A 23138-nucleotide genomic window follows, 5' to 3' on the forward strand; every position below is an offset into this window, starting at 1 on the left:
CTTTGACATACAGATAGTCATTTAGTGTTTAATGACCTTTACAAAACTTGTCTTTCAGAGGAAAAGCCTCGTCATTTGCATAGGCCAATAGCACTTGTACTTTATTCAGATAAATGCAGCTGTAGGATGGTCCAAATGACTTGCTCCACCCACCAAAGCTAAGGCTGTCCATAAATTAAGACTCCAAAATTAATAAAGATCATCCAAGGAACTCATTTTTGGATACAGCTCTAAGCATACGCTGACACTGCAAAACCAAGAAGAGGTTATCATAGCATGTAAGTATTAGAATTATAGTATTAGAATTTTCATATTTTTATATTTTGTTTTATTCATATTTTTATTCATATTTTACTTAATCTTCAAAAAAAGAAAGAAGAGCATACTTTTTTTTTTTTTTTTGATAATTGATCTGTACAATTTTATATTTAAGGTGGCAGGTTGGAACTGTAGAAATGTTTATGCAGTTTGGGTTATTTAAAATTGCAGAGATCATTAGAACATCCGTAATTTTGTTATATTTATCAGTATAAATATTTTGTGAGAAGATTATAAATGTCTATGACATACTGACTGTAAAATGACCTGGAAATTTGTCATGCAAATCAGATACTTAAATACAAAACAGCTGATATAAATTGACACCAGTATGTCAGCGGCGTATGAAAAAGCTTTTACTGGACACACTCCATATAAGGGATGATCATGAGGCATTTATTATCACCTTTTAACATGTTTTATAGCTGCAGAGAACAAGTGGCCCGTGAGAGGCAAAGATATGGCTGTGTGGTTTGCCTATTAAATGAGGCAACATGTTTGCACATCCATCATAGTGTCAAAGGAGCTAATACAGACAGAGGATAAAACACATTTCTGACTACTTCACAGAATAACTCACAGAAATACTTCAAGAGCAACCATGCAACCAGACAAAGACGACAGCAGCAAGTTTCTGTTCCTTGACAATGACTTCAAAAACACTGGGGTGGCCCAGGCCGATTGGTCGACCAAAAAAATGGTATGGATACCCTCAGAAAAGGAAGGTTTTCAGTCAGCCAGCATCAAAGAAGAGACGGGGAATGAGGTGGTTGTTGAGCTTGACAATGGAAAGAAGGTGACCGTCAGCAAAGATGACATCCAGAAAATGAACCCACCCAAGTTCAATAAGGTTGAAGACATGGCAGCACTGACCTGCCTGAATGAGGCCTCAGTGCTGCACAACCTCAGGGAGAGGTATTTCTCAGGTCTCATTTATGTAAGTGCATTCAAACTTCACCTTATTCTTCATCTAAACTGTAAAAGTCTTTATCATATCCTGGTGATAGGGGTTTTCAAAATAGGGTACAAGGACTCCTAAAGGGGTGTCTGCAGAAAACATTTGTGAAGAGCTTTAGACAAATCTAATTTAATATCTCTTTTTATGTTTATACATTTAACAGTACAATAAGTAAATATTTTAATACAAAATTATTCCACATTTGATATATTTTAATAAATGGTTAACTGTCTTCAGTGTCACATGTTTCTTCAGAAATCATTCTAATAGGCAGATTTGCTACTCAAGAAACATTTCTTATTATTATTATCAATGTTGAAAACAGTTGTGCCGCTATATATATATATATATATATATATATATATATATATATATATATATATATATATATATATATATATATATATATATATGCCTTTATACTTTCATATCTGGGGTCCCTGGTATAAATAAGACCTGGTACCTGATAGTATGAAAAAAACGTATTATAAAATGTACAATATACATACATATATACATACCGGCATATATTTTGAACATGTATTATTGTAAATAACTTATGTATATTGTAAACTCTTCAGACGTACTCAGGCCTCTTCTGTGTGGTGATAAACCCCTATAAGATGTTGCCCATCTACTCTGAGAAGATCATTGAGATGTACAAGGGGAAGAAGCGTCATGAGGTTCCTCCTCACATCTATGCCGTCACTGATAATGCCTATAGAAACATGCTGCAAGGTGACCACCAGTCTTAATTCACTAAATACACCCTATACAAACAGTTAAATTAACCGGTTTAATATGCAAACTAGAAAAAGTCCATTTGGTCTCTCATCCAAGATACAAAAATCATGTTTTTCTTGCTAAACGTAACTCTTTCCATGTTGTGTATCTGCACACTGCAAATATAGAATAAAGAAGATGATTCATGTTGTATAGTTATTCAGTCAGCTCAGCCAGCTGTGCATTGAAGAGCGTGTGTCGGGCACTGCTTCTCGCAGGCTGTGGATTACAGCCATTAAAATTGCCATACATGGGGCCTTTCCTTTTCTCACAGAATTTTTTAACAGCTATATTTGGAAGGATGATTTGAAGTTAATCTCACCCTGTACTCAATTTAGAATATGTAAGATTTTGGAGGTGGGGACCTTCAGTGAACAATAGTGGAGTTTGTGTTTAGACAGCCTGGCCCCTTGTTAATCTTGTTCAGGTTCTTAACTGTGACAGTTCATGCATTTCTTCCCCTGTCCTTGAACTGAGTTCAAATGTTACTGTTTTTTTCTCCACAGAGCGTGAGGACCAGTCTGTGCTCTGCACGTGAGTTCTAAATATCCAACATGTTATTTGCTCCATAGAGAGCTAGACTTTTTATCCATTAGTGTGCCAATACAAGTTCTTTTGAGGTAAAGCATTAAGGCTCATCCACTCATTTTCACTGGCAGCCCAAGGAAAGAAGTATCCATTGTGTCTGTGAGGCAGCATGCAGTAAAGATGTAATCAGCAGATAGATTTGCAAGAATTACCAGATCTTAAGTTTGTCAGCTCAAATATCACATGGGCCATAAATTTTTATACACAATATCATTATATTTGCAAAGCAGCCTGATAGGTAAATTATTATGCAAATAATTATGTGAAGCTTGACAGCATTCTTTATGTATGTTTAATAGTGGCGAGTCAGGTGCAGGCAAAACTGAAAACACCAAAAAAGTCATCCAGTACCTCGCTGTTGTGGCATCATCACACAAAGCGAAGAGAGATGCCGGCTCTGTGAGTTCAAACTTTATATCATTCAACCCAATGACATTTAATACTTCATCCAGTATCTGTTACGAAAACAGGATTTTTGCTTGTGTTCATTAATGTTAAGATTTTGATAACAGTGTAGGGTTTGACTAGAATAATAGACAGTCACGTCTTTGTGATAGGAATATCTTCAGCACTAAACAATACATGTTTAAATATTTCATGGTGCGGTACATTAATGGTACTGTATGGTTCTGCAAGTATTTTGGGGTGGCTACACTGTAAAAAAATTATATTCATGATTTGTTATCATAACATTTTTTCATTTGTCAAATCAACTTTAGATAATTAATGTAGTTCAGATAACATAATAATGTGAGTTTCTGTTAATTAAACCAATCGCCTTCATTGTATTAACTCAAAATTAAGGCAACCAGGTAACTTACTTTAAGTTAAACCAACAATTCTTGTTTACAGTTTGTGTATTTATCAAGCAAAACTCTTTTAAAATAATGCACAGGATATGCAGATCTGAAGTAAACAATCACTGGATGTCAAAGACACAATAATTCATAGAATTGCTGTCAAGACCATTCCTACAATAATTCCTACTTAGCTTTTAAACTGCACTGTAAACCTGAATAAGTTGGGCTAACTCAAAAAAATTGAGGTAATCAGTTACATCAAATTTTTTGAGTTATGATGTTCCAAATTTTAAGTAAGCAGAACTATCAAGTTTTGAGTTTGTGGTACTCAAACATGTTAATTGTTCCTAACTTGAAATACTGAGTTAGCTATCTCATACATGCTAGCAAATAACATTAAATATTTAGTTAATAAACATTTTTAGTTTGAGTTCTTGCAAAACAAATGAGTTACTTACTTTACTGTAAATCATAAGAAAATACAAAAAATTCCAAGTTGCTAATTTGCTAACAAGTTAACAATAGCATGGTATAACACTTACTGAATTAGTGCAACTTAAAACATATAACTTATCTGCTCTCATACCAAGCCGCATGCGCTCCTTGTCACAATGATGGTAACTCTCCAAAAACCCACATTAACAGAAACTCTTCTAAATTAACATAACAAAACATTAATCACTTCTAAATCTCCCTTACCATTAATCTTGTCCAAAAAACATTATATAACACTTAATTTTAGCATTTACTCTCCCTTTCCAGTGCCATGGGCAAAGCATGCTGGGAAATCGAAATCCTAGTCCAGTTCCAGTTTCTTAAGTTAGTCTAAATTAAAATAAATGAGCTCATACAACTCAAAACAATGAAACAGTTCAGTTTACTTGAAATATGTCAGTGCTGTGAACTCAAAAGAAAAAGAAAGTTCTAAATACTCATAGCAGTTAATTTAACTGAACTAATTTGTTCAATTTAAGTTTGACCTACTCAAACCAATTAAGTATTTTGAGCATTAGGGTTTACAGTGTGAAGTCATACTCTGCACTTTTTGATTTTAACGTGTTCATTATTTGCCTCCATTTAGCAACAAAAAGGATCCCAGTTGGCATTTGTGAGTATCTGAGCTTCTTGTCATATACATTTAAGTCTGTGTCTTTCTTATTTTACATGACAATCAAAAAAACATCACACAAGACCGAAACCTGAAATGGTCTTTTACTTTCATATATACAACATAATATGTAAAGAACATTAGAAAAGCTTTTTGGTATATGTTATGCTTACCAGTTCCTGGTTTGACTACACTGAATGGCAATGAATGACATTTTGTTTGTCCAGGGGGAGCTAGAGAAGCAGCTCCTGCAGGCCAATCCCATTCTGGAGGCATTTGGAAATGCAAAGACCATCAAAAATGATAATTCCTCAAGATTTGTGAGTTAATAATTCATTGTTTTGGTATTGAATATTTGTTAATTATCATTATACTCAACATTAAACTTTTGTTGTTTTTAACTTCTCAGGGTAAATTTATTAAAATCAACTTTGACAACACTGGCTACATCGTTGGAGCAAACATTGAAACCTGTATCCTAATAAGCCCTTCCACTTAATCTTTAACATTATAGTTTGATATCAAAATTAATTAGATCAAACATTTCTAAAATTATGCAGCTTAATATGCAGATATCCATAAAGTTAAGCACCTTAATGTCTTAATGAATCCAGACCTCCTGGAAAAGTCCAGGTGTATCCGACAGGCCAAAATTGAAAGGTCCTTCCACATCTTCTACTACATGGTGGCTGGAGCCAAGGACAAAATGCGAGGTGAGAACCAAGAATTTCCATTAAAGTGGCATTTCTAACAACTCTCTAATAAATCTTGAGTGATTACATCCAAAAACACAGATTTCACCAAAAAGCAGAAAATGTCATTTGTGACAGTTTGAGTGTTGTCTGCATCATTTCAGACATACCACTAGTGATTATTCTCTTCCACAGACGAGCTCTTGCTAGAAGACTTTGGTAACTACCGTTTCCTGGTGGCTGGGCACGTGCAGGTACAAAACCAGCAAGATGATGAGATGTTGGATGAGACTCTGGAGGCCATGGAGGTCCTGGGCTTCAACGAGGAGGAAAGAATAGGTATTTAACAAAACTATGATGATTATAACTTTACATCCCATCTTTGTGCTGTTTTACATGAAGTGTTGCTTTTCTTGTAGGCATGTTGAAAGTATGTTCTACTGTGCTGCAGCTTGGGAACATCGAGTTCAAAGCAGAGAAAAACCAGGAGCAGGCCAGCATGCCAGACAACACGGGTAAACAATCAGAGTTCAGACGGATTAATCTGTAATGTTGGTCTTATCCTGAACCAGACTAAAACAAAATGCTTACATGTTGTGTTAAATGTATCCACCAGCTGCACAGAAAGTGTGCCATCTGCAGGGGATTAATGTGATTGACTTCACCAAAGCCATTCTCACTCCTCGCATTAAAGTAGGCCGAGAGTTGGTACAGAAGGCTCAGACCAAAGAACAGGTGCATTACCCACACTATGGCTACATTGACATTTGAAATTGGCGTTTTTGTTTCTAAACTCTTTCCATCCACACTAGCATTTTCCAAAAGATTCTTGTCCACACTGAAACTTGAATCAGAAAAAGCTTGAATCATTTACTGTGCATGCATAAAATGTAATAAAAGCTAACTGAGATGATTCAGAGAGACCAGACATTATAAAGTTATCATTTTATTAGCAAAATATCTCAACACATACTTGTGTGTTCAGGTCACACTCAATTGACATTCCCCATCTGGTCTAAAACACAATTAGGACAGCAATTGCGAGTAGATTTTCTGTTAACTTTGCAGGAATGTAATGTGAAGACTGTACAAAGTAACATTTATCTTTGGCAATACTGTAGCTGGCACATGCCGGTATAACCATAGTTATAATACATTACTGGTATAAGATGTGATGGATGTCTGTTTGGGGTAAACTGGTTTATCATTGTTTTTTAATTACTAGTAATCAAAAATACAATTCTGTAATTTATAAAATTGTAATGCAAAAGAAGATGGACACATTTTTGTAATCTGTGAATTTGTATAATAAACTATAATAATAATAATATGTCCATTTATCAGGCCGACTTTGCAGTTGAAGCCTTGGCCAAGGCCATGTATGACCGTCTGTTTCGCTGGATCTTGGCACGTGTCAACAAGGCTCTAGATAAGACAAAGCGCCAGGGAGCCTCTTTTCTGGGAATCTTAGACATTGCTGGGTTTGAGATTTTTGAGGTGAGTCTGACAGGTTAAAAGTCTTCATGGACAGATTATAAAATCCAAACATGAACTTTCAAAACTTGAGGCTTTCATTTTTTCCCCCCCTTTCTCACAGGATAACTCATTTGAGCAACTGTGCATCAATTACACCAATGAGAAACTGCAACAGCTCTTCAATCACACAATGTTCGTCCTGGAGCAGGAGGAGTACAAGAAGGAAGGCATTGAGTGGAATTTCATTGACTTTGGTCTGGACCTACAGCCATGCATTGAGCTCATTGAGAGACCAGTCAGTTTATGAACAACATCATTCACAGATTTCAATCTTTGTGAAACTGTAAAAGTTAAGGTGATGATACACAGGGCAACTTTTTGAGCAATGTTGCCGGGCAAGTTCGCTGAGCGATGATGCTTGGGCACTTTCCCATTGAGAATGGGCAACAAATTTCGATCTAATGTATCCAGATAGAAATTTGTTGCCCATTCTCAATGGGAAAGTGCCCAAGCATAATCACTCAGCGACACTGCCTGGCAACATTGCCCCCATGTATCATCACCTTTACTCAGTCATATAATTAAAAAAATAATAATAATTTTGTTCTCCCTTATAGAACAATCCTCCAGGTATCCTAGCTCTGCTAGACGAGGAGTGCTGGTTTCCGAAGGCAACTGATGTTTCTTTTGTTGAAAAACTCACAAACACCCACTCAAGCCACTGCAAATTCTCCAAACCCAAGAATCTAAAGGAGAAGACTTTCTTTACTGTGCAACACTATGCTGGCAAGGTATTTAACAAAATTAATACTTTAATTGATCAATTAAATAGATCAAAAGTGACAACAACAAGTGACACAATAATAATAAGAAATGTTTCTTGAGCAACAAATCATCATATTAGAATAATTTCTGAAGGAACATGTGACTCTGAAGATTGGAGTAATGATGCTGAAAACTCAGCTTTGATAACCGGGATGAATTACATTTTAAAATATATTCAAATAGAAAATTTAAATTACAATAATATTTCACAATATTATACAGCATCCATCCGTCCATCTATCTGAACAGAACAATTGTAAAGCAGTAGAAGTGCTTAAAACTTATATAATTATGACTAATCTAATAGTAATGTTTTTATATGATTTAGGTGGATTATAATGCCACATCTTGGTTGACTAAAAACATGGACCCACTCAATGACAATGTTACAGCCCTACTGAGTAACTCTTCCAGTGCTTTTGTGCAAGACATCTGGAAGGATGGTGAGTCTTTGTTAGGAAAAATAACAGCACAATTCACTTCTGTTTGTTTGTTTAAGCAGAAAGAAAATAATGTTTGCTCTATAAAGGAAGCTTTTAATTTTCTCACATTATTTTGCATGTAACTGATCTAAAATGCATTTTGAAAGAAAGCCCTTTGTTCCCATAGTGGACCGTGTGGTGGGTTTGGAAACCATGGCTAAAATGGCTAAGTCGGATAGCGTAGCTCCTGCTGCTTCTAAGTCCAAGAAAGGCATGTTCCGCACCGTAGGACAGCTGTACAAAGAGTCTCTTGGCAAGCTCATGACGACCCTCCATAACACTCAACCAAACTTTGTACGCTGCATCATTCCCAACCACGAAAAAAGGGTATGCCACAGCAAATATGATAATATAGTGATTCAAATCTGTATTCAATGGTACAGCTAAACAAAATGCCTTTTTCAAATGTAGACAAGAGTGCCAAATTTATGCCAAGAGTATGCATTAAACCAGTAATATATTTAATCCATACATTAAAAAGTATATATTGACATTTTTCTTGGCCTTCCAGTCCTTTTCCATTCCATTTAGGTTTAAGAGAGCCAGGTTCCAGCTATTGCTCAAGTGTAAGCGGAAGACACTAAATACTTGCCACTTTAGCCTATAGAAGTCGTTTTTTCCCTGTTTTTTAATACTGCATACAAATTTCCGGTATTTTCTCGTTATATTCTAATAAAGAGATTACATTATATATTAATTATATATGGTCTTTATACCATTGCTAAAACAATATCTAAATGGTGGCCTAAGACTTTTGCACAGTATTGTATATATTAGTAAAAGTAATAGTAAAATGGAGTCTGTCACTGTTTTTGTCTTTATAGGCTGGCAAGATAGATGCCCACCTGGTTCTAGAGCAGTTGAGCTGTAATGGTGTACTGGAAGGAATCCGCATCTGTCGCCAAGGCTTCCCCAATCGTATCGTCTTTCACGAGTTCCGCCAGCGGTGAGTAATTTCTGATACATATGCTTGATCAATTCAAATATAGAGTTTGGATGTTTCTAATGAAGAAAGATTACAGATTACAATTATTGATTTTTTTTTCTTTTTTTTTTTTTTTTTTTTTTTATAGCTATGAGGTCCTAGCTGCTGGCTCTATTCCTAAAGGATTCATGGATGGAAAACAAGCCAGTACCCTTATGGTGAGTTGAGCAAAATATATATTCTTGTACTGAAATTTTATTTCAATCTATCATACCTTGATGACAACTTTTCTCTACTTTTTAACCATCAGATCAAACATCTAGACTTGGACCCCAACCTGTACCGGATTGGTCTGAGCAAGATATTTTTCCGTACAGGAGTGTTGGCACAGTTGGAGGAAGAACGTGACCTGAAACTGACTGTTATTATAATTGCCTTCCAGGCCCAGGCCCGTGGCTTTCTTAGCAGAAAGTGAGTTCTTGCCAAATAATTGCACACCATCTACCTTTGAGTCTTCTTGCACTGTATTTACTGCGATTGTAGTTAGATTGTGGCTAAAGATGTCACATATAGTACAAGTTTGATGTTTCTAAAACCTCCAAATTTACAGGGCATTCAGCAAGAAACAAAAGCAGCTGACAGCCATGAAAGTGATTCAGAGAAACTGCGCTGTTTATCTGACTCTCAGGAACTGGCAGTGGTGGAGACTTTTCACTAAAGTAAGTGCCAAACAGAATAACACATATCCATGTAAATTTAAATACCATTGTGGTCATTATGTGTTCAATTTACATTTTTCGTTTAGGTCAAACCTCTGCTTCAGGTGACTCGTCAAGAGGAGGAGATGAATCAAAAGGAGGAGGAGCTTCAGAGAGCCAAAGAAATTGCCCAGAAGTCTGAAACTGAACTAAAGGAGATAACGGAGAAACACAACCAGGTACAAGAGTGGAACCATATTAGATCCAAACTCAACTACAATGCAACATTCATTTGATTCACTATCGGTACGCACAAATGACTGGAGTGTGTATTTGTATTTCATCTTTAATAGGTGGTAGAGGAGAGGGACAAGCTACAGGCCAAGCTCCAGGAGGAGGCAGAGCTGTATGCAGAATCTGAGGAGGTGAGGATACGGCTGGAGGGAAAGAAGCAAGAGCTGGAGGATGTACTGCATGAGATGGAGGCTCGACTTGAAGAGGAGGAGGAGCGAAGCCAAGCCTTTCAGCAAGAGAAGGCGAATTTGCAACAACAACTCAAGGTTGAGAAGCGATCAATTATCATAGACTAAGGAACAAGTAGAAGAACAATAAAAAGACATTGTCACAAACATAAGATTATTATATATAAGAATTACTATTTATTATATGTTTATTTATTTTCTCTATCATAAGATTTGGGTAAAGAAAATAAGAAACCTGTACTCATCTATTGTTGTGTGTAGGATTTAGAGAATCAACTGGCAGAAGAAGAAGGTGCCAAACAGAAGCTTCGACTGGAAAGTGGTGCTGCAGATGGCAAGATTAAGAAACTTGAGGAAGATCTCCTCATTGTGGAGGATCAAAACAGCATGTTGCAGAAGGTTTGACAAGACAATATTTTTATTTGAATTATTATTATTTTTGTGGAAAACAAATATCAGATCTGAGTAAAATGGCTGCTGCTTCTGTGTATTTAGGAGAAGCAACAGTTGGAGGATCGGTTAGCTGACTTTTGCTCCAACCTTGCTGAGGAGGAAGAAAAATCCAAAAATTTGACTAAACTGAAGACTAAACATGAATCTATGATTTCAGATCTTGAAGGTTTTTCATTGTCACTTTTGAATGTCTACAAATCAAATAATGTGGTAACTACTTTGAGGCAATATTCTATGTGTCTGTGCAGTTCGAATGAAGAAGGAAGAGAAGAGTCGACAGGATGTAGAGAAAGCCAAACGTAAGCTGGAGACTGAGTATAATGATGTACAGGAACAATTAAAGGACCTGCAGACCCATATAGCAGAGCTCAAGACACAACAAGGCAGAAGTGAAGGGGAGATTCAGGAACTTCGGGCATGGTATGTTGTTACCATGTTGTTAAAGACACTGCTTCACTGCTCATTGTAAATTGTAACTAGACTCTCTGTATATTGTCCAGCGTGGAAGAAGAATCAGCTCAGAAGAGCAGTGCTCTGAAAAAGATACAGGAAATGGAAGGACTTGTCTCAGAGCTTCATGATGAACTTGATGCTGAACAGGAGGCTTGTAGGAAGTCAGAAAAGGCCAGAAAGGAGCTGGAAGAAGAGCTGTCGGCCTTGAGGACTGAACTGGAGGACACACTAGACACCACAGCGGCACAACAAGAGCTACGGTGATTATTTCAATATGGAACTTTCAAATAGTAATTTATTAAATTTTTACCATTTACAATCAAGATATGATAGACTAGATCTTAGTATCTTAGTATCTTTCTTGGGCAGGGCTAAAAGAGAGCAGGAGGTGGCCATGCTGAAAAAGTTGATAGAAGAAGAAGGCCGAAGCCATGAGGCTCAAGTGCAAGAAATGAAACAAAAACATGCTCAGGCTGTTAATGAACTTAGTCAACAGCTGGAGCAATCCAAACGGGTAAGAAAACTGCCTAACATTGACATAAAACAAAAGAAAATTACAGTGCACAAGCAATACCAACTGTTTTGGTACTTTTTTGAACATTGTTGGCTCCTTTTAATATTGTTTGCTAATATTGTTTTTTTCATTTGGAAGTCCTTTGGATATACTGGTCTGCAAAATGATTCAAACTAAACACATTTATATTTCTGAAACTGAACCTGAAACACAGGCCAAGGCCAGTCTGGAGAAGGCGAAACAGGCCCTAGAGAAGGAGGTTGTAGACCTGAATGGAAACCTTCGATCAATGGGCAATGCAAAGCAGGATGTGGAACAGAAGAAGAAGAAGGTGGAGACCCAGCTTGCTGACCTTCAGACTCGCTTCAATGAGAGCGAGAGGAAGAGGGAAGAGCTTGGAGATGCAGTGTCTAAACTGACTGTGAGTTATATGTTTAGACATACTCTCTGAATAAACATTTTGAAAATATTACTATTGAAACAGTGCAAGGTTTCTGTACAGAAATACCTGATTGATGGATGTCTTTTGTAAAATCTCTCAGATGGAGTATAACAATGTGAATAGCATCCTCAATGAGGCAGAGAGCAAGAACATTAAGCTGAGTAAAGATGTTGCCAGCCTCAACTCTCAGCTACAAGATACACAGGTACTGCATAATTTTAAGCAAGAGTTTTATTTTAATGTCTAATAAGATACAAAAAAAAAGATACATAGAAAATCAAATAACCCAAGATAATAGTTTAAACATTTATAACATTAATATAAATATAAACATATTTTCATGTGACAACACTGAAGAAATTACACTTTGCTACAATGTAAAGTAGTGATTGTACAGCGCAAATTTGCTGTCCCCTCAAAATAACTCAACACACAGCCAGTAATGTCTAAACTGCTGGCCACGAAAGTGAGTACACCCCTAAGAGAAAATGTCTAAATTGGGCCCAAAGTGTCCCGTTTGAGGATGCCCCACAGATGCTCACTAGGGTTTAGGTCTGGAGACATGATTGGCCAGTACATCACCTTTACCCTCAGCTTCTTTAGCAAGGCAGTAGTCGTCTTGAAGGTGGGTTTGGGGTCGTTATGTTGGAATACTGCCCTGCTGCCCAGTCTCCGAAGGGAGGGGATCATGCTCTGCTCATTCATGGTTCCCTCAATGAACTCAGTGCCGGCAGCACTCATGCAGCATCAGACCATGACACTCCCACCACCATGCTTGACTGTAGGCAAGACACACTTGTCTTTCTACTCCTCACCTTGTTGCCACCACACACGCTTGACACCAACTGAATCAAATAAGTTTATCTTGGTCTCATCAGACCACAAGACATGGTTCCAGTAATCCATGTCCTTAGTCTGCTTGTCTTCAGCAAACTGTTTGCAGGATTTCTTGTGCATCATCTTTAAAAAAGGCTTCCTTCTGGGACGACAGCCATGCAGACCAATTTGAAGCAGTGTGCGGCGTATGGTTTGAGCACTGTCAGGCTGACCCGCCACCCCTTCAACCTCTGCAGCAATGCTGGCAGCACTCATACGTCTATTTCCCAAACACAACCTCTGGATATGACGCTGAGCACGTGCTCTCAACTTCTTTGGTCGACCATGGCGAGGCCTGTTCCGAGTGGAACCTGTCCTGTTAAACCGCTGCAGTTGGTCACCGTCTTGGTCACCGTGCTGCAGTTTCAGGGTCTTTGCAATCTTCTTATAGCCTACGCCATCTTTATGTAGAGCAACAATTCTTTTTTCAGATCCTCAGAGTGTTCTTTGCCATGAGGTGCCATGTTGAACTTCTAGTGACCAGTATGAGAGAGTTAGAGCAATAATACCAAATTTAACACACCTGCTCCCCATTCACACCTGAGACCTTGTAACACTAAAAAGTCACATGACACCGGGGAGAGAAAATAGCTAATTGGGCCCAATTTGGACATTTTCACTTAGGGGTGTACTCACTTTTGTGGCCAGCGGTTTAGGCCATTAATGGCTGTATGTTGAGTTATTTTGAGGGGACAGCAAATTTTATGTTATACAAGCTGTACACTCACTACTTTACACTGTAGCAAAGTGTCATTTCACATGAAAAGATATAATAAAATATTTACAAAAATGTGAGGGGTGTACTCACTTCTGTGATATAATGTATATAGCTGCCTTTATATTTTGGGAAGGGGATCAGCATAATTGGGTTTTTTTTAAAAAAAGGCTCTGATCTAAAGAATTGTGACAGCCACCAACTGTAATAACTATTCTGAGAAGCACCTGACACTTAATGTTTTGTCTGTGTGCCTGTTTAGGAGTTACTTGGTGAGGAGACCCGTCAAAAACTGAATTTTTCCACTCGGCTACGTCAAATGGAGGATGAGCGAAACAGTCTGCTGGAACAAATGGAGGAAGAGGCAGAAGCCAGAAGGAACGTGGAGAGACAGGTCTCCACCCTTAACACGCAGGTCAATCTCTCACAATTGCAATATAATTTCATAAAGCATCTCAGCATATGACAATGTTGTGCCAAAATAAAAATGTATAAGTTAACTTTAAATAAGTTTGTTTCTAGTTGTCAGATGCAAAGAAAAAGTTGGATGAGTACTCCAGCAATTTCCAAATGCTTGAAGAAAGCAAGAGACGACTACAGAGGGATCTCGAGGCCACAAATGGAGAGTTCGAAGAGAAAGCTGCAGCCTATGACAAGCTAGAGAAGACCAAGAATCATCTTCAGCAAGAGTTGGAGGATGTGCTGGTGGACCTGGACAACCAGAGACAGCTGGTTTCAAATCTGGAGAAGAAACAACGGAAATTTGACCAGGTTGCACTTCTGTGTTTCAACTAATTTGTCCTAATTTCCACAGTACAATTACTGCTACTCAGTTATTATTTTTTTCCTCATTAAGATGCTTTCTGATGAGAAGACCATCTCCAGCAAGTATGCTCAGGAGCGTGATAGTGCAGAGGCTGAGGCACGGGAGAAGGAGACCAAATGTTTGGCCCTGACTCGAGCACTGGAAGAATCACAGGGTTCCTTAAAAGAATTAGAGAAACTTAATAAGGCCCTTCGCACTGAGATGGAAGATCTGATCAGTTCAAAGGATGACGTGGGCAGAAATGTAAGTTGTTTTACAGTAGCATGAAAGTTAGACAGTAAACCTTAGTGAACTTTGTCTGACATTAAATTACTTAATATTGCATATAAAAAAAATATTTTGAAAGGTCCATGAGCTGGAGAAGGCCAAACGTGGATTGGAGGCTCAAGTGGAAGAGATGACAATTCAGATGGAGGAACTTGAGGATGAATTACAGACTGCAGAGGATGCTAAACTCCATCTGGAAGTTAATATGCAGGCCCTCAAAGTCCAATTTCAAAGAGACCTGCAGGGCAGAGAGGAGCAAAGTGAAGAAAAGAGGAAACAACTGCTCAAGCAGGTGAAGATAGATTTCTTTGTTTTTATTTTTGTTGCTTGATGCTTTTGTAGATCTTTCTGAATCTGAACTGCATGACACTTCTTGTAGACCCTCCTCAATTCAGCAATAGCAATTATTCTCTTATATTTACCCACTTGGTACACAGGTACATGAGCTTGAGACTGAGCTAGAAGATGAGCAGAAGATGAGAACTTCACTGGCAGCTGCCAAGAAGAAACTGGAGGGGGATTTGCAGGACCTTGAAGACCATGTTGATGCCATCAGCAGAGCGAAGGATGAGGCCATTAAACAACTTCGCAAGACTCAGGTCAGAGGGTCAACCCTTCAAACTTTTTTTTAGTTTCCCAAGCCTTTATCGACATTCATCTATGTTAGTTGTCTTCTCCATGACAGACGCAGATGAAAGATTCCCAGAGGGAGCTGGAAGATGCACGCGCGTCCAACAAGGAGGTTCTTTCTGAAGCTAGAGAATCTGAGAGAAAGGCCAGAACCATGGAAGCAGAAATCTTACACTTACATGAGGTATACATGATATTAAATGTTGATGGAAATGAGCTTAGATATCTAGCCATACAATTGCAATGTCAATGCCTTCGTAGGAACTGGCTACAGCAGAGAGAGCTCGCAAACAAGCTGAACGAGAGAGAGATGAGATAGCAGGGGAGATAGCAAGCGGCTCGTTTGGAAAGTAAGTTGGAAATTAGTATTTGCAAAATGGATAAATTAAGCTTAAACCGGAATAACACCATATGCAATAATTGTCCACTGATAGATCCGGCATGTCTGATGAGAGACGTCGTCTGGAAGCCAAGATTCAACAGTTGGAAGAGGAGCTTGATGAGGAACAGGCAAACACAGAGACTCTCAGTGAGAGACTGCGGAGAAGTGTGCAGGAGGTAATGGGGTTATTGTGCCATTCATCCACTTGAATGCTGTAGTGAAGGTGTTCTTTCAAGGTGATACCACAAATCATTTTTACCTATAACTAGGTGGATCAACTGACAAATGAGCTGCAAATTGAACGCTCCAATGCTCAGAGGAATGAGAGTGGCTGGCAGCAGATGGAGAGGCAGAACAAAGAGCTGAGGGCCAAGCTGCTGGAGATGGAGGGACAGGTCAAGTCCAAGCAACGGGCCTCTGTAGCTATTCTAGACACCAAGTTACAACAAATGGAGGACCAACTGGACCATGAGAGCAGGTGAGATCATCAGTGTTAATATGGATTTGGCTGTAAAGACAGATGGGTTTTCAACTAGTTTCTTCCACCAGGGAAAGACAAGCAATTGCCAAGGCCATGCGGCAGAAGGACAAGAAACTAAAGGAACTGATAAATCAGATAGAGGATGAACGAAAACAGATGGAGCAGTATAAGGACCAGGTATGAAGGATTCATGTAAAGCATTTGAGGTCCCATGTTTTCCTCATGACACTGACTGATGTCATCCATATTGTAGGCTGAGAAAGCAAATCTTCGAGCAAGGCAGCTGAAGATGCAGGTAGAGGAGAGCGACGAGGAGTCTCAGCGTGCCACTGCTGCTCGGCGTAAACTTCAGAAAGAGCTGAACGAGGCCGTCGAGGCCAATAATGCTCTGAGCAGAGAAGTGTCTTCACTCAGGAGCAAACTCAGGTTGTTCTGCAGTGATCCCTTTCTGTAATGTATGTGAAGCCAGAATTCCATTCTTTGACATCCTCCATTTTGTGTCCTACAGTAAAGTACATTCAGAGACGTAGGTTTGCACGCTTGAATGGGGTATATTTGGAGATGTGTGGTTTCTTATTTCCTCATATGCTCCTCAGGCGTGGCAGTGACTCATCTTTCAGCAGCCCATTAAGGCGTAGTGGAGGCGGGAGCTTCAGAAAAACACGCAGGAGCATGATGGAAACTTCTGAGGTCCCAGAAGATGGGGGTCCTTCTGCTACTCCTGTGGGTCGACCTGAGAAACCTCAAATGGAGCCAATCAATGGAACCCAGGATGACAACTAAAGAAATCATTTCCAAAGCCTTTTTTGTTTTTTGCCATTTTTGAATGATAATTTATATTTCTTTAATCTTGACTATCTCCTAAAAAGGAGATTTGGTACTTCTGTTCTTCACTAATTCTAAATGACTAACTCTAAGGGGGTAGAACCTTGTTCTACAGTTTTTACAAGCAGCCAGATTTCTGTCACTAACAAAATACCTTGGTACCATACCTTCATGGTTTTTGGACATGTACGATAGCGATACCATGTTTCATTAACCCTTAAGTACCATAGTATACAGTTTATCCAAATACCACAAAAGTGATACCAACAAGTGATACCACACTGTACTATGGTAAGTTCTTTGTTTTAAGCATTTAAGGGGTAATTCACATTGGCTTTTAATATATTTGGCTGTCTATACAGTAAAAAAAAAAAAAAAAAAGTTACAATTTGTGCAACAAGCAAATTTTTGGAGTGCTGCTGCTGACAAATAAACAGCGATATCTGGGTGGAGGTAACAGAGAAAGAGTACACATTGTTCATTTGCATTTACTGCTGACATTGTAACAATACAAAGCTGGACGCAAACTTACCCTTTAAGGGACGCTTTAAAAATATTACCATAATTTAGGTTTGTTAATTAAATGTGTACTAGGCACTTTTGTTGACCTAAATTGCTTTTTATGCATCTACATATACTGCTATCTGTGCCTTGCATGTTATACAGAATTAAATCTGCATCAAAGAAAAAAAAAAAAAAAAACATAACCAAGAGCTCTGTCCTTGCTTTAACAATAACATTTTTGAAAAGAGACAGTCAAATAATCACTCCTGTTAACTAGACATTTATTTTGTAGGTTATGGATTAACCTACAATAAAATGGTTTTACAGACAGGATAAACCAAGCACTGCCTTTGCTGAGGAATGCATGGACATTGCAGATGTTTAGGTTCATTAATAGCAAAGAAAACCCATGTTGACAATTATACAAGTGGCAATTGTGCATGCCTTGTGCATATAGAGACAAATACAGAATTTGGACTGTAAAGACATCTTTACTGAGGTTATTGCTTACACGAGGCCCTGAGATGGTGCAATAATATGTGCTAAATATTCCCATCAACCATCATTCTCTATTTCTATAATTGTTCATTAGTACCTCTAGGCAAAGTGGATAAAATAATGTATCAGTTCTTCCTTGCATTTCTATTTTTAACATAAAAATATCTGTACCCTTCACTGAAGTATTCATATTGCTTGTTACTCAACTAAATCTACAACTCAAAAATGAGAGAAATGTGAAAACTAAGGGATTGAACTCCACTCAGAATTCAATTTCTCTTCATCCTGGAATCCCTGAAATATCAGGGAATTAATACATTGGGATGAATAGCACGAGAAGCTGCAACTCCCTTTCAGGCTAGTAAGTTCCCCAATACACAAGTTAACTTTGAGGCAAAGCTTATTATGGCCACAAAATTAAGGCACAATAAATTCAAGTTCAGAGCACAATGATAGCAACTACTCTCCAGTACTGTACAGAAAAATAAATCTTTGAATTCAAAGATGGCACTGACAGTCCAAACGAGGAGTTGAATAGCTATTACTAGAAATAAAAAGGTTTTCATCATGCATAAAGAGTTCAGCTACTGTTGGTTACTTACATCAGCCCCTACGAGACAACGATATGAACAGCAGCTTCAACTCACATCTCACCAACCTCCTTGTAACAATTTGCAACTCTAAACACTAAAGACATGACATTCCATTAGTAACAAACTCACTTCATCAAAATGCTAGTTTCTAAAAAAATAAAACCAGGTATTTCTGCATTAAAAAAAAAATGAATCTGCTGTCAACATTGCTCCAGTCCAGTCACCAACAATAAGCACATGTAGAGGTTTCACAGGACATTTATCAGTAGTTTAGTGCCAAATATAATGGGGCTGCAGAGGTGAATCTATGGACTCTCCCAATTTAAGGTCCCAAAAAGAGCAAATCAAGATTACAGTGCAGATTATACAATTCAAAACTGCTATAATCATTAGATACCTAAAAACAACACAAACAAAAATAAAAAACAAACAGTGTGAAATTAAGAGTTAGTACATCTGCAAAACACAATGCAAATCTCCAACACATTAGCCAAACAAAAGGTAGCAGTTTCAGCCCACAGGCCAGAGAGCTGGTGAAGACAATAACAGGGTTGATATGAGTATAAAAGCAGAGCCCTTCTCAGATAGTGGAAGACTTGAGGCATAAGATACGTTTCAGCTCCTGAAAATAAAGCATTTTCATAATAATGTATTAGGAATACTGGTTTTCCAAATGATGTAGGAACGAAAGACACGCTTGTGCACTTTATTCAGAGCATTATCTTGGATCCTGTTCCAAAGTCCAACCGTTTCACCATCCTGCAACACAGAAATAAGAAACATGCTTACAAACAAGCCAGATATAGTACAATCTGCATCATTTTGGTTGATCATTTTCTGAAATTAACAGAGACTATCCCCTTATCATACAGGCCATTTGTGTTGGATGGGATTTCTGAGGTTTCCCGTGAAATGCTTGGTGTACTCTGGCCAACTGATGCACGGCTGGGTGTTTTCTCATGGATGTGTAACTCTCTGCATGAAGCCAGCTTTGATTCGAGGTTCTGAAACAGGAACAAAGAGACAAAACATGCTATGTAAAACTACAGACCCCCCTCAGCTGAAAGAGTGTGATTTATTTGGTGATGTAATGTCCACAGTTACAGCTGGACTCACCCCGACTTTCCTCAACAACTCTCCAACAATGTTGAGGGCAGATATCCGTGCAGATGTGGTAAGGGGAGTTCCAGTCAGACCTTCAACTGGACATGACAGGAACAATTTTAAACTAACATTTTAACACTAAAATGTTAGAAATTTGTGACAATGTTGTGTTAGAGCTCACTTCTGCTATAGGAAGCTGAGGGGGTGTTGAATGCACTTCCTGAGCCTGGAGGTCTAGAGGGTGTGGTAAGGAGAGATGGGAGGGCGGAGTTGACAACAGAAGAGGGTCTTGCGGGTGTGGCCTCTGGCTTCTCTGCATCTTTAGAGAGGCTGATTGATGACTTGCGCTCCTGTTTCTGCTGAACAGCCAGCTCCTGTCTTAAATCTGCCCAAGGAGAAAGAAAGCAAACACAATCAGCTCTCAAACAATAAATCAGTTAAAACATCGAAGACTGACAAATCAGGTGATTATACTATTGACTATCAAAGAAGTTCATCAAGACTCAATGGTGTATATGCAAACAGGTTTGCATTGAGTTTACCTCTGGCTTCGTCCTTTAATCTCTGCACTGATTCTAGAAGATTCTCTTTTTCGTCAAGCTCGCTCTCAAGGAAGGCATTTCTCTCTATAACATGATTCATTCTCTGCTCAAAGTCCTCAAGTGACATTATAGTAGCCCTGTAAGAGCAGGATTTTAGGGATAAATTGTTAAAATCATGAATATCTTGAACGTATAACCGATTATTTATATTTTTTTACTGGCAAAAGCACTGAACACACCTCTTAGCTCTTTCCAGGTCATCATTAGCCTGCTCTAACTCACGGATATACTTGTGCAGTTGGTCCTTGATGGCTGTGGTCTCTGCCAAGTCTCCTTCTAGAGTCGAGATCTGCCTGACTGCCTCCGAGTGTTGCGTTTCATACTTCTCCTGTTAGTAAACAAGACAAAAGACCACACAGGAGGAGATAAAACAGACATTTGATGAGATAAAGAAAAATGCACTGTAGTTTTAACAAAACTACTTTTTGAAGTCTCTTATGCTCACCAAGGATGCATCTATTTGATCAACAATATAGCAAAATATTATAATTGAAAACAATTTTCTATTTGAACATATTGCAGAATGTAACTGTGATGCAAAGCTGAATTGTCAACATTTTGCTCCAGTCTTCAGTGTCACATGATGCATCAGAAATCATTCTAATAGTATGTCTTTAAATTATTTGGGGGCTTTTCTCAGCAAATATTGACAGAGGCAATTACTTCAGATTAATTAACTGGCATGTGATGTAATTTGACTGAAACCCAATCAACAATCAAAGCAATATGGTTTCACAAGCATGTTTCTGCAAGAAGCACCAAGTAAAATCATGAGTGAGCCTCCATGCCCTCTAGACACTGAAGCAGAAATAAGCATCAGCTGCTTTCCTCATCCTGAATTGGATCTCTGTTGTTTGCCTGTGAATGTTCGATTGTGTATTCACTAAATACTGAGAAAAAAAAAGACACAGACATCCTGGATGTACACGCTCTGTCACAGAAGATTTAGATGGCTTTTATCTGTGGTTATATGCTTATGAAAGAAAGTCAGTTATAGATAATAAAATTCGTATTCAAATATTACAGATTAAACTCCATTAATGTGCTTTATGAGACGTTATGTGACACAGCCCATCCAAAAAGGGACAGAAGACAGTAATTCGGTTTACAGCTATTATTATTGTTGTCTACATACGGTTTGAAGAATAAATAGATCCATTTGATGCATTACAAAAACAAGCACTGCTAATAAGTACCAATTTTCCATATAATAATATTTCACCATTTGTAACAATGACAAATCAGGTTTGCAAACTGTTAAGGTGTGACATGGGCATATTTTCCATTTACCATGGAATCATAATCTTTTAAATCACTTGATGCATATCTTTAAATAGATTGTTGTTTACCACAAATCTTCTAAAAAAAAACAAAAAAAACAACATATTAACCACGTGTCTATGATGCTCCACGGTACCTTGTAGTTTTCCAATTCCATGCGGAGTCTGTTGTTGGCTGTGAGGAGTTCGCGGTTACGGGCGTCACACTGCTTCAGCTCTGCCTCCAGCTCCACCTCATAGTCTCGACTCATCTGCTGAAACTCCTGCAGCTCCTCCTGCGCCTCCTCGGCCCTGAACACACAGTGATTCAATACAATGAATGTGGGTTGTAAAGAGAACTTGGTTCTATCTGATGTGTTTAGCAACAAACCTGCCGTACTTTTCCTAAAGTTACTTTATGTCCATTGTAGATAATGTCAGTTTGAATAAAAAAAACAACAACACTGAAGTACCTCTGCTGGTATTTGGTAGCCTGCTCCTTCCAGTAGTCCCTCTCTTGTTCAACAGACGCAAATGTTGCTGGCTCGGACTCACTCATTGCTGTTCAGACAGGTTTACTGGCAAAATAAAAACCATCAATACAATTTACAGTAACAAATGTATCAAGCTGAAATGGTCTGCAGTCTATGTCTGGTCATGTGGTCAGCCAAAAGCATTCTAAAAATACAAAAATAATATAACAACAATAAGACAGTCTGTGTACATAAACTATGCACACAGACAAAGCTGCTGTGCCATTGAAATCGTTTCCTCCTGTGCGAGTCAGTTTATTGTAATAGAGAGGAAAAACAGAAGAGGAAGGGCGTGTCTTGTGATGATTTTTAAAAACTAGAGATATTTCCCCTCGGGCGTACAACTCATTGTTACTCTACCATTTTTAATGGTAACAATATGACAGTATTTAAGAACTGTGTGACTTAGCCTACCTGAAGACGTCTTAAGGATTAATAACCCAAGCTAAGTTAAGCTAACGACAAAAAATCATTCCCTACTAAAAGACGTTGCAATTAAGTGTTATGCAATTATGTTTCCGATCAAATTATCAAAATGTTAAGCTAGAGTAAGCATTCTTGGTAGACATCAACTTACTATCAGCATGTAAAGACTGCAGTCTTATTTGCTAGCTGGCTAACAGCAAACCAGCCCCTCAAAGTTTGATTAACTGTCGGCGGATTCGGCTCCGATGGAAACGGATGAAGAAGATGTTGACATGAAATTTGGATCAAATGGTTGTAACGTTATATTACAATAGCAATATTAAGAAGATAATATTGACGAGCGTTTTTAAGACGAGTACCACATCTCCTAACTCAGCCGAACTGAAACTATCACTATTATCAAGAGCCACACGCTAGCTAGCAACTTACCTTCGGGTAATGCTCAAAGTTGCTTTATTCTAGATATATTTCCTGTGAGGAAAAAAAATATTGAGGTAAAAAAAAAAAAAAACTAAGATTGAGGTTCTTGAGAATAAAATAATACTGCAAATTGTTTTCTGGCACGTTACACTCCTGACAATAGGATTCTTCTGTTGTGTAGAAACTCTCAGCTCGTGGTT

General features: G+C 38.2%; 2 protein-coding genes across 3 annotated transcripts; one reads left to right on the top strand and one right to left on the bottom strand.

Annotated features, from left to right (window-relative positions):
- Positions 1-868: 868 nt before the first annotated feature.
- Positions 869-17643, top strand: myh11b (myosin, heavy chain 11b, smooth muscle). The gene is made up of 41 exons (XM_067382181.1): positions 869-1255; positions 1858-2014; positions 2566-2593; positions 2947-3046; positions 4529-4555; positions 4783-4875; positions 4965-5028; positions 5170-5268; positions 5443-5586; positions 5667-5762; positions 5864-5982; positions 6592-6744; positions 6845-7018; positions 7341-7514; positions 7877-7991; positions 8158-8357; positions 8855-8976; positions 9104-9173; positions 9266-9426; positions 9566-9674; positions 9761-9892; positions 10007-10213; positions 10397-10534; positions 10631-10754; positions 10837-11008; positions 11089-11301; positions 11411-11555; positions 11770-11976; positions 12098-12202; positions 13851-14003; positions 14111-14359; positions 14445-14657; positions 14761-14973; positions 15119-15280; positions 15367-15495; positions 15573-15661; positions 15746-15869; positions 15963-16171; positions 16243-16351; positions 16428-16600; positions 16771-17643. Exons 1-41 carry the CDS (start codon positions 920-922, stop codon positions 16955-16957), a joined length of 5994 nt encoding a protein of 1997 aa, XP_067238282.1. The 5' UTR covers positions 869-919; the 3' UTR covers positions 16958-17643.
- Positions 17644-17833: 190 nt separating this feature from the next.
- nde1 (nudE neurodevelopment protein 1) lies at positions 17834-23138 on the bottom strand. Of its 2 annotated transcripts, none has more exons than XM_067382190.1 (9): positions 22670-22912; positions 22033-22137; positions 21718-21871; positions 20480-20628; positions 20241-20377; positions 19880-20083; positions 19711-19796; positions 19465-19598; positions 17834-19353 (listed from the first exon to the last, which is right to left on the bottom strand). In XM_067382190.1, the coding sequence occupies exons 2-9, from the start codon at positions 22116-22118 to the stop codon at positions 19305-19307; spliced, it is 999 nt and encodes a 332-aa protein (XP_067238291.1). In that variant the 5' UTR covers positions 22119-22137; positions 22670-22912; the 3' UTR covers positions 17834-19304. The 2 variants fall into 2 exon arrangements, with proteins under 2 accessions (XP_067238291.1, XP_067238290.1); XM_067382189.1 differs by lacking the exon at positions 22670-22912 and adding an exon at positions 22948-23138 and having other exon boundaries at positions 17837-19353.

The sequence above is a fragment of the Chanodichthys erythropterus genome, chromosome 3 (assembly GCF_024489055.1).
Source record: "Chanodichthys erythropterus isolate Z2021 chromosome 3, ASM2448905v1, whole genome shotgun sequence".
In the NCBI taxonomy this organism is placed as follows: domain Eukaryota; kingdom Metazoa; phylum Chordata; class Actinopteri; order Cypriniformes; family Xenocyprididae; genus Chanodichthys; species Chanodichthys erythropterus.

Bases quoted from the DNA above. Each gene is read 5' to 3' on its own strand.
- myh11b (XM_067382181.1), top strand. From the start codon at position 920: ATGCAACCAGACAAAGACGACAGCAGCAAGTTTCTGTTCCTTGACAAT. The intron at 6,745-6,844 runs GTGAGTCTGACA...CCTTTCTCACAG, and splicing joins CTGGGTTTGAGATTTTTGAG to GATAACTCATTTGAGCAACT. The intron at 9,675-9,760 runs GTAAGTGCCAAA...TTTTTCGTTTAG, and splicing joins GGTGGAGACTTTTCACTAAA to GTCAAACCTCTGCTTCAGGT.
- nde1 (XM_067382190.1), bottom strand. From the start codon at position 22,118: ATGAGTGAGTCCGAGCCAGCAACATTTGCGTCTGTTGAACAAGAGAGG. The intron at 21,872-22,032 runs GTACTTCAGTGT...CTGTGTGTTCAG, and splicing joins GCTACCAAATACCAGCAGAG to GGCCGAGGAGGCGCAGGAGG. The intron at 20,629-21,717 runs GTACCGTGGAGC...GTTTACTAACAG, and splicing joins TGGAATTGGAAAACTACAAG to GAGAAGTATGAAACGCAACA.